Below are 10,493 nucleotides of genomic sequence, written 5' to 3'. Positions count from 1 at the left end.
GGGCGGGGATACCGAGCGCAAGGGTGGATTAGCGCCGGGTGGGTGGGGGTGGTGGCGCGACATGCCTCGGTCGGATCTGGCGGATCGAGGGGAGGGGGAGAGGCCGAGAGGGTGGGTCAGGAGTGGGTGGGTGGGGGTGGCGGCACCGGGGATCGAGGAGGGTGGGTGGGAGGGTTAGGGTTTTTGTTACTCGGGAGAAGTGCCACCGTTGGATGGGTGCGCGATAGACGGCTGATATTGCGTCCAATTTGATGATCCGCGTGAAGGTGGTTCCTCGCGTCTCATTGGCCGGTTGTATCGTGCTTGAATTTCAAAAAAAATGACTCAAATCTCTGATTATTTTAAAAAACATAACAATGGCATAGTTCGTCAAAATGATCTCATATTTGAATAAGTGTGCATCTTGAAATGGCAAACAATGTTGCCAAATAGAGCTTTAAATTTTATTGCACAAAATAATCTTTTTCTATTTTCTGAGTGCATAAATGGTTTTTTTATGTGAAGAACCTACCAAATATTTGTTCCAAAATAGCGTCACTCTATTTTTTATAAAATATTAGACCATATTTTATGTAAAATTGACCAAATAGTTGCATGTGAAAAGCTCTTGATCCACCTCTCGTGAAAAAAACAATTTCCATTTTTCAAGTGCCTGAAATGAGTTCTTTTGTGAAGGACCTAGCATATATTTGTTGCAAAAATGTATCAAATAATATTTTTTAAAATACTATGCCATATTTAATGTACACTTAACCAAATGTTTGGGTGTCAGAAATTTTGATTCACCTCTCGTGAAAAAGACAAGTTTCGGCTAATTCAGCTGAAAGCGGATCAAATTTGAATTGTAGTTGCCTCATAATTTGTTATTTATTTTTTACAAAAATCATTTCTAGGTAAACAAGTATCTATTTAATTAGAGAAACACCAAAAAATTTCAAGATTCAACAAATAGTTAGGAACGGTCATTCCCGTCGCTTTGACCGCATTTTGAAATGAACATAAAAAATTCAAAAAAAATTGAAAACCTTCGCATTGTCTCATTACATGTGACCAAGTTAGCAGGAAATACTATTAACTTGTAATACATCAATTGTTTTAAAAACGTGTTCTCAAAAATGAGCTATCATGTATGAAAATTCATGGCTTTCAAGCCAAATGATCAATCTTATGGCCACATTCATGGTATAGTTTGTTCGAATGATCTCATATTGTTCAAAAGAGTGCATCTTGGAATGACAAACAATATTGCCTAAGGGAGTTTTTATTTTCTTTGGACAAAAAATCAATTTTTCATTTTTCGAGTGCTCAAAATGAGTTTTTTTTGTGAAGGACCTACCATATATTTGTTGCAAAATTGGACCAAACAAATTTTCTAAAATACCAGGACATATTTAATGCACAATTGACCAAATGGTTGGGTGTAAAAAGTTTTGATTCACCTCTGGTGAAAAAGATAAATTTCCGTCGATTCAGTTGGAAGCGGGTCATATTTGAACTGTAGCTGCCTCATAGTTTGCTCTTTATTTTTTTCCAAAAATAATTTCTAGGTACATAAGTATCTATTTAATCAGAGAAACACCAAAAAAATTCCAAGATTCAAAAATTAGCTAGGAACGGTCATTCCCGCCGTTTTGACAGCATTTTGAAACGGGCATAAAAAATTCAAAAAAATCAAAAAATTGAAAAACCTTCGCATTGTCTCATTATATGTGACTAATTCATTATACTAAGTCACCAGGAAGAAATCTAGTGTGCGCTGGACCATATCGACTGCGGTGGATAGTGGTCGTGGCGCCGTGTTCGACATGACGAGCATGGAGTCGTGGGCAAGCGACCCCGTCGGCGGCACGGCGAGCGACACCATCGGCGAACTAGTTGCGGTGCTCGCGCAAAGACAGTGACAGGGGAGGAGAATGCAGTGCTCGCGCCATGGTATCGTCCGTGCAGTAGGACGAGAGAGGAGGCCGAGATGATCAACACCGGAAATGACTCCAGTGTATTGGAACGAGAGAGGAGGCCGAGAGGAGGTCAAGATGATCGACCCGGTCGGTGGCAGAGAATAGAGGAGAAGAACCCTATCAGTGTGTGCGCCATGGCGGCTTAACTGCAGTAGGATCATGTAGAGAGATAGAGAGGAGACCAAGAGAAACCACGCCAGCTAGAGGAATGATTAAGCAATGTCTTAAATCACAACACACATATTCATATGTACAACCATGAGAAATACGTAGATCTTCTCGTCTAAGATTGTCGAAACGGGAAACTTGCAACACGAATGTTGTGCGGAACTGCGAGAGTAGGCTGCTGGTCAAAGGAAATTTTAAACGATCGATCGTGCACGACGAATCTAACAAAATTCTTTCAAAATAGCTGCAAACGGGAACAAGAAATTGAGCATGTACGTTCGACGAAACTACAAACCGATCGGCTGAATGGAACCAGAGCATCCATATGCATCTTTTTCGTGTAGAGTTTACCTCGAATCGAAGCACCGTTATGGAAATTAGAGGGACAAGGGAGAGAGCATATTAAAGAGGAGGTTACTCGAGGTTAAAGAAGACACCGCATAATCACCTCACATCCATCCCGTTTGTCCTCGTGCAGGGGCCCGCTCGCTACGCTTCCACTCGGCCTGGCTCGAGAGAAACTGCTGATTCGGCAGTTTATAGCGGGCCTGGCTCGGAGCTGCTTTAACGTTCGTGTCATGCGGACCGAAGAGTAAAATAAGGCAACCAATCGGCCCGTTTGCGTCCCGCGCGAGCCAGGCCGGGCCTCATGCAGACAACCAAACACGCCCTAGAAGTCTTAAACCATGGGATCCAAGATTCCACACATGGACATTATCACGTATCGGCCCCGCATGTATTCACATGCGGCGGCTCATTTCCTTCTCTCTTTTTGCATGTAACAAATGACTTATACACATGTCATCACCAAGAGATTCTATGAAGTTTGAATTTTTAAAAGTTTCATCTCTCCACTCGTTAACCCAATCAACAATCCTCTTTCACCGTTAGCTTCCTCGAGGCGGGATCATCGAAACTAGATCCCAAGTCAGCAATGCTTCGATAACTTTTTTCATTGATAGTTGCCACTTTAGTACATTACATAGTTATATCCAAATGTAGCCCGGGAAGCCTAGCAAAGAGTTGAATCTTTCCATCCTAGCTAAAGGTTTTGTCTTGCCGAGTGTGTCTAAGCATGAAAGCCCTGCCAAGCATCTCTCTCTCCCTGAAGAATTTCTTTTTGTGCCTCTTCTTTCCACATGTAAACTCCGCGCAGCTTGGGTGGAAAATCTGAAATTTATCCGGACAAAACACGCAATTGCTTTTGAAACGCCAGAGCGGCTTTTCTGTCGAACACAAAAATATATAGAAAAGAAGTGAGCATGCATGAGTAAAGGTAATAATTTATAGGAAATTTAACTAGGTTAGATTAAAATACCCAAGAGAGCACATGTCTTGATGACTAGATGCTTGGTGTGGCGCTCAAAACATAGTTCGCCAAAGAAGTATTGTTGTTCTCCATCGGTGGCGGCATCCCTCCCGCTAGCCCAAAGCCGAAATGGTACCAGAAATCTTGTCTGATACCGACGCATGCGGCCTTGGGTTTTTTCATGGGCTACGCGGCAGGTTCGAACATAGCACCCGCGGATATGCATTCTCAAAAGTGAGACACACTTACTCCATATGTGGCTCTTTTCATGTTCCCTAAAGTAAACAGGCCGGCCCATTTTTCATGCGTTGATCGCTTGCTCACTGTCGCTCGGTGTGCTCGTTTGTGCGTTTCTTTTTCTTTTTCGGTTTGTTTCTTTTTTTTTCTCCGTTTTTTTTTTGTTTTTTCACCAGTTTCTTCATTTTCTTTTTTCGTTGTTACACTTTGTTTTTCTTTATTTTCTCATTTTCTTTTGCTTTACTTTATTTCTTCGTTGTACTTCTGTTTTCTTTGTTTGTCATCGGTTTTCTTGTTTTTTCTTTTAATATTTTATACTTTGGATTTATTTATTTCTTCACGTTTTTCTTTTTTTCTTCTGGTTTCTTTGGTGATTTCTTTTATTTTCTTTTGGGGATTTCTTTTTGTATATTTCTTCTTTTTCATTGGGTTTTTGTTTTCTTTAATTTTTTCCTCGGTTTTCGCTGCTTTTCATTGTTTTACGGTGGCTTTATTTGGATTTTCCTTTTTAGTTTTTGTTGGTTTTCATTGTTTTCATTTTTTATATGAAAAAATGTTGATCCTATATTTTAAAAAAATTAAACATGTATAACAAAGTTTCTGATGTACACAAAAAATTACGACAAGCATTAAATAAATCAGATACTAAAAAAAGTTAGTTCTGTATTAAAAAAAATGCAAACGTATATATAAAATTGTTTCTTATGGAGTTGAGAAAAGTTAACACATGATCAACATTTGTTTGTACACGTTTGACATTTTTTGCACATGTTTACATTTTTAAATATATGATCAATATTCTTTCATATACATTTTATATTTCCTGTATACATTTTCATATGCATGGAAAACATTTTTTCTATGCACATTTAACCTTTTTGAAATGCTTGATTAACATTTTTCACATACTAGATTAATATTATTCAAATGCTTGATCAAAGTTTTTCATACACATTGTACATTTTCTCGTATGCATGTGAATCATTTTATCTATACCTATTTAACATTTCTGAAATGCTTGATTAATATTTTTTAAATACTTTATTAGAATTCCTAAAATTCCTTGATTAATATTTTTTAAATACAAGATCAATTTTTTTCATACACATTGTATATTTTTTTACATTTTTTGTATGAATGTGAAATATTTTTCGAATGCTTGATTATCATTTTTCAAATGCTTTATGTAAAGTGTTTTTTGTAATATATTAGCAAGTGCCATGTATATAGGCCGGTTCCCTTCAGGCGTGGTGCCCTACTTCTCACATCAAGCGAGACATAGGTGTACCACATAATCAGGCGATCCCTACAGATGAATTGGGCTAGCGTGTCGAGTCAGCTGGCCCACATGGATCGCTAACTCCCGGAAAGCCATGTTCAGCAAGCGCCAGTACTATAATCTCTTATAGCAAGTGGCCATTTAGTCTCACTTGAAGCTTTCTCCTTCCCCTGTTATAGCAAGTGGTCGACCCGTTTGTTTCTGTTTTGTGATCGCCCAACATTTGATGACCGCTCGCTTTAGTCCGCACAGTGCATGAACAGATTTGGTCCTTTTTCTTCTTTTTGGTTTTATTTTTATTTTTATTTTGGTATTATCTGTTTCATCATCCTTTTTTCATTTTTACTTTTTCCTTTATTTTTTTATCGATTTCCTTTGTTTCCTTCACAGTTTTTATTGTTTTTTTGTTTCTTTCTTGCTTTTCATCGGGTTTCTTCGTTTTTGAATTCAATAATTTTACAATTCAAAAAATTATCAAAAATTTGGAAAAAACAAAAATTTGGCAAACTGTTTGGAAATTTAAAATTGTTTATGAACTAAATAAAATGTGCATAATTTCAAAAGCCTTCACAAAATTTTAGAGTTTGCATGAATTAATAAATGGACGTGGATTTGAAACTTGGTTCATGGATTCAAAAGCCCAACATGAATTCAAAAAATGTTTAGGAATTCAGAAAATATTCATGAATTCAAAATTGTGGCCCATCAATCATCATCCTGCTTGTGAAGCAATTGCCACATCAAAGGTGTTTATTAGATATTTAAACATCACACAACCATTGTATACATATATTTGGGCCACATGCAAGTGGGGGAGGTTTTCCGACCCTCCCTCGTGCGGTTTCGGACGAATCGCTGATCTATGGGCCCGCTTGGTCTACCTCTTTGACCGGCTATAAAATGGGATTGAACGTGGTGAATTTCTATTTGCCTATGTTAGGGCAGATCATTGTTTCCATTTTTCACTTTTTAGTGACGAGGACTTGGGATTTGAAAAAATCTGGCCGATTAACAAAAAGATATGATATCTTGAAAATCTGTCACAAAATGATATGGAACCAAAGACCACATATAGGAACATAGAAAGTAAATCAAAGAGGACAATGAGAGATGACAAATGCGTTGGCTGGGAGCACCAAAAATCAAAGACCATGAATTATGAGATTCGTTTATCAGGCTCCCGGAAAAGGTCCTAGCCCTAGATCTGGAAATTATTTTGGGAGTGCTGAATAGGGCGCTCGTAAAAGCCACCTAACTTAGCTTGAACTGCTCGATTCCGGTTCTCTTTCTCTCTCACTTCTCTTTCTACTCTGCCCACTGCCGCTACAATAGCCGCAGCCGCAACCGCCACCGCCAGCAGCCGCTGCCACTTGTTGTGATATGGAGCAGGTTCAGGTAGGCATTTCCATGACAAGAAACTGTCATGAATAACCACATGTTGTGAAATGGAGCATTCTTTGGCCTGTATCTTGTCATGAGTAACCTGACCTATAATTGTTTTTTTTTCTGGCAGCCGGAGAAGATTCGCGGAGCATCAAGCGGAGTCATGGTGGAGCGACAACCATGAAAAGGTGTACGACAAGTACAACTTGTGGAGAACCGGCCGGATCTCTTCAGTGTTAACATCATAGTGTCCGCACCTGCGTGTTGAAGATGTCCAACAGACCGGCGGCATGAAACCAGCGCAGCAAGCATGCGGATCCGGTGATCCGACCGGTCATATGTGCATGGGTGCTCAAGGTTGTTCATCAACATGGCGCGTGTCGTCCTGGTTTCTTCCCGACTTCCCTCCACATCTGTCTGTACTCTCCTGTTGTATGTATAGAAGAACCATGATATGTGCGGTTGGCACGGCTAGAGCAAACGGTGTGTGCTGCCTTCGGCTCTCCTGAGTACTCCCTCCATTTCGAATTACTTATCTTAGATTTGTTAGATACGGATGTATCTAGCACTAAAATGAGTCTAGATACATCCGTATCTAGACAAATCCAAGACAAGTAATTCGGAACGGAGGGAGTAGCTGTGACCTGTAAGTATATTCCTTGGGATCAAATGGACGAGCCAAAGCTCTTCCAATCTAGTGTGTGGTGCCGCTGATGTAATAGTTCAACCTAGTGATAAGCTAGATGCTGATGAAGTGTGCGTGTGATCTGCTATGCTCGGATCAGAATTTACCTTTTCCTCTCGTGCACTAGAAGTCTGAAACCATGGGGTCCAAGATTTCACAGATGGACATAGCACCACGCATCGGCGCTGCATGTTGGCCTTCCCATGCGGCAGCTCATTTCCTTCTTTCTTTTGCATGCAATACGCATGACATCACCAAAAGATTCTTTTTTCACGAATACACTTGAGAGCGTATCTTTCCATTGATAGGGAAAAAGACATTACAGGTTCACGCCCCGGTCACGTACACAACTTTGGTGTGGCCGTGGCGATCATTCGAGCAGAGAGCAATGGGGTTGCTCAGCCCCGCACAGACATACATGTTACAGGGATAAAAGAGTTAAGTCCTTTGGCTCCATAATTTTGGCGACTACACATGACATCACCATCCAAGCGATTCTATAAAGTTAATCCAATCAACGATCCTCTTTCATCGCTAGCTTCCTCGAGGCGAGATATTCGAAACTAGATCCCAAGTCAGCATGCTTCGATAACTTTTTTTTCATTGATAATAGTTGCCACATTACATAGCTATATCCAAATGTAGGTTGGGAAGCCTAGCAAAGAGTTGAATCTTTCTATCCTACCTAAAGGTTTTGTATTGTTGAGCGTGTCTAAGCATGAAAGCCCTGCCAAGCATCTCTCTCTCCCTGAAGAATTTCCTTTTGTGCCTCTTCTTTCCACATGTAAACTCGCTGCAGCTTGGGTGGAAAATCTGAAAATTATCCGGGCAAAATGCACAACTGCTTTTTAAACGACAGAGCGGCTTTTCTGCCAAACATAAGAATATACAGAGAGAAAAAGGAGTTAGCATGCATGCATCCATGAGTGAAGGTAATAATTTATAGGAAATTTAACTAGGTTAGATTATTAAAAATACCCAAGAGAGCGCATGTTTCGACGACTAGACGTCTGGTGCGGCGCTCAAAGCGTAGTTCGGCAAAGAAGTACTGTTGCTCCTCGTTGGTGGCGGCGTCCCTCCGGCGAGCCCAAAAGCCGACATGGTACCAGAAATCTTGTCTGAAACCGACGCATGCGGTCTTGGGTTCTTCCACGGGCTCCGCGGCAGGCTCGAACATAGCATCCTGCGGATATGCATCTCAAACATCAGACACACACATACTCCATATGTAAAATTTTATTGAGCCCAGCCTCCGGATTTTCACTGCACAATCGCAACGGAGATCCAAAAGGAAATCCGGACACACCCCCTCTGCCACTCTCAGTTTTTGTAACTACCATGCTAAAAGAGTAACTAAATAACCAAACCCATCGCCGTGATGATCTAAGAACAAGACAGTTGGATTGATTTGATGTCTTGTTGTGCTTACGAAATACTCAGCGAGCAAGGTGCATGTATATGGGACATGTACCACGTACCTTGTTCCTGGAGTTGTAATGGCCGAGGGCGAAGAGGGTGTATATGCGAGCATGGCTGGCGTCGCGACGCCTGTCACCATAAATAAACATCGATTGACCGACATGCATCAGCGCATGCACATTCAGTTGATCAGTTCGATCATACTGTACGTAGGATCCAGATTAACCGGAAGGAGGAGTGAGTAAACTACTCACTGTTTTGCCTGGCGGGCATGGGAACGGAAGCCGACAGCGGCGGCGTCAGCCTCGGCGTCGGCGGCCGGGGAAGAGAGCCAGGACCCCATCGTCGTTCGTCGTCCTCGATCGTCGATCAATCTCCCAACTGTCGGTCGATCACGGTCAGGCCAATCTCTATAGGATCTAGTGATGATGATATATATAGGCCGGATCGAATCGCTAGGGTATCCTCCTACTCCGAATCGAGCCGGAACATCGTAGTCCGTCTGTTCGCGGGCTTCTCGTGAAAACTACGGCCCAGCAAACTTTTTCGTCCGCTCGTTGGGGTTAATGTGTCACATAATTGGACTCCAAGCAAGTTAAATAAATAAATAAGAGTAAGTTATAAATGACATAGGCAAGTGCAGTAGAGGGGGATATGGAGCGATCATCACCGAGATAAAGCATAGATCATTCCAGTTTAATCACAATTTTATTTTTGAAGGTAGAGAAGCAAATAGAGATGCATATAGTTTAGCCAAGTTTTCACGTTACATCTGGCTTGGCGTTCCCCATGATTCTTTTTTATCCCACAACATGTGGTCTTTGAACAATAACGCTTGGTCTAACGCCTGAAGAAGAAAAGAAAAAACATAATCAACAATGAGTTATATATCACTTCAGGCGAGATAGAGGTTCTCTCGAGCAACTAATCAACAAGTACTCCTTTGTGGGAGTCCCGCAAGGATCATTCTTGTTGGCTAAGAGTCCGTCACTTGGCATGCTCTCAGTCCTCGCCACGTGACGTATGGTAGGCGCTCCCTTGGGACTTTGTTTTTTACTATTTATTTGCCCGCGTTTTAGATGTTTTATCGGCTTTTCAGTTTTTGCCCAACTTTTTCTAGGTTTTGGAGAAAAAACTTCAAAAAAAAAACTTTGCGCGAAAAATGTGTTTTTTTCCGTGAGAATTACATATTTGATTCGCGGAAAGGAAAAAAAAGTGTTTTTTTGCTTTCGTGGAAAGGAAAAAAAGTGTTTTTTTTTGCTTTCGCGGGAGCCACAGATTTGCTTCTCGTGGAGGTGCAGATTTTCTTTCGCGAGAGGCAAAAAGGAAAAAAAATACGTGCTTCCGGCGCGTTTTTTTTTCTTTGTTTCCGGTTTTTTTTCATGAGAAAACTTTCTTTGAAATGTATTAACATGCGATTTAGTTTCCAAAATCTCGACACGAGAAATCCAATGGTAAAAATGGTTCAGGGTTTGAACACACGATTTAAGAGATAAAATATTTGTAATAAATAAATCATAAAAAAACTCATCTTGAGACAAAAGGCACACGTGCAGTGCACTGCTTCTTGCAACATGGAGAGGTGGGTATGACCTTTGAAAGAAGTACTCCCTAATTAGTGATTTCGGAGGTTCTCTCGCCTGAAGCTTTTTCCTGTTCCCTACAGTAACATGTCAGCCCATTTTTCATGTGTTGATCGCTTGCTCGATGTCACTCAGTTCGCTCTTTTGTGGCGGTTTTTTCTTTTTCACTTTGTTTTTTTCTCTCTTCGGCTTTCTTTGTTTTTTCCATCGATTTTCTTCGGTACTTCCTTTTTTCTTTGTTATACTTTGACCTTTTTTGTTTCTTTACCGGTTTTCTTTTGGTTTACTTATTTTCTTCGTTGTACTTCTGTTTTCTCTATTTGTTCATCGGATTTCTTTTGTATTTCTCTTATTATTTGTTATACTTTAGCTTTATTTTTTTCTTTACCTTTTTCTTTCTTTTCTTCTTGTTGTTTTTCTTTTTTTTCTTTCGTCTGTTCTTCTTTTTGTATATTTCTTGTTTTCATTGTTT

At 40.5% G+C, this 10,493-nt stretch overlaps 1 protein-coding gene across 1 annotated transcript; it reads right to left on the bottom strand.

Moving 5' to 3' along the window:
* Window positions 1–7,505: 7,505 nt before the first annotated feature.
* On the bottom strand, window positions 7,506–8,781 carry LOC119361026. The gene is made up of 4 exons (XM_037626423.1): window positions 8,693–8,781; window positions 8,498–8,567; window positions 7,998–8,202; window positions 7,506–7,888 (listed from the first exon to the last, which is right to left on the bottom strand). Exons 1-4 carry the CDS (start codon window positions 8,779–8,781, stop codon window positions 7,701–7,703), a joined length of 552 nt encoding a protein of 183 aa, XP_037482320.1. The 3' UTR covers window positions 7,506–7,700.
* Window positions 8,782–10,493: the final 1,712 nt, after the last annotated feature.

This window comes from Triticum dicoccoides, chromosome 2B (genome assembly GCF_002162155.2).
Source record: "Triticum dicoccoides isolate Atlit2015 ecotype Zavitan chromosome 2B, WEW_v2.0, whole genome shotgun sequence".
Taxonomy (NCBI): domain Eukaryota; kingdom Viridiplantae; phylum Streptophyta; class Magnoliopsida; order Poales; family Poaceae; genus Triticum; species Triticum dicoccoides.
Note: the sequence above shows the minus strand (reverse complement) of the source record. Positions and strands in the feature narration are given on the sequence as shown.

Excerpts from the sequence above, each read along its gene's own strand:
- LOC119361026 (XM_037626423.1), bottom strand. The coding sequence starts at position 8,781 with ATGGGGTCCTGGCTCTCTTCCCCGGCCGCCGACGCCGAGGCTGACGCC. Across the intron at positions 8,203-8,497 it reads ATTACAACTCCAGGAACAAG|GATGCTATGTTCGAGCCTGC; the intron begins GTACGTGGTACA and ends GCATATCCGCAG. Across the intron at positions 7,889-7,997 it reads CGAAACATGCGCTCTCTTGG|AAAAGCCGCTCTGTCGTTTA; the intron begins GTATTTTTAATA and ends TATGTTTGGCAG.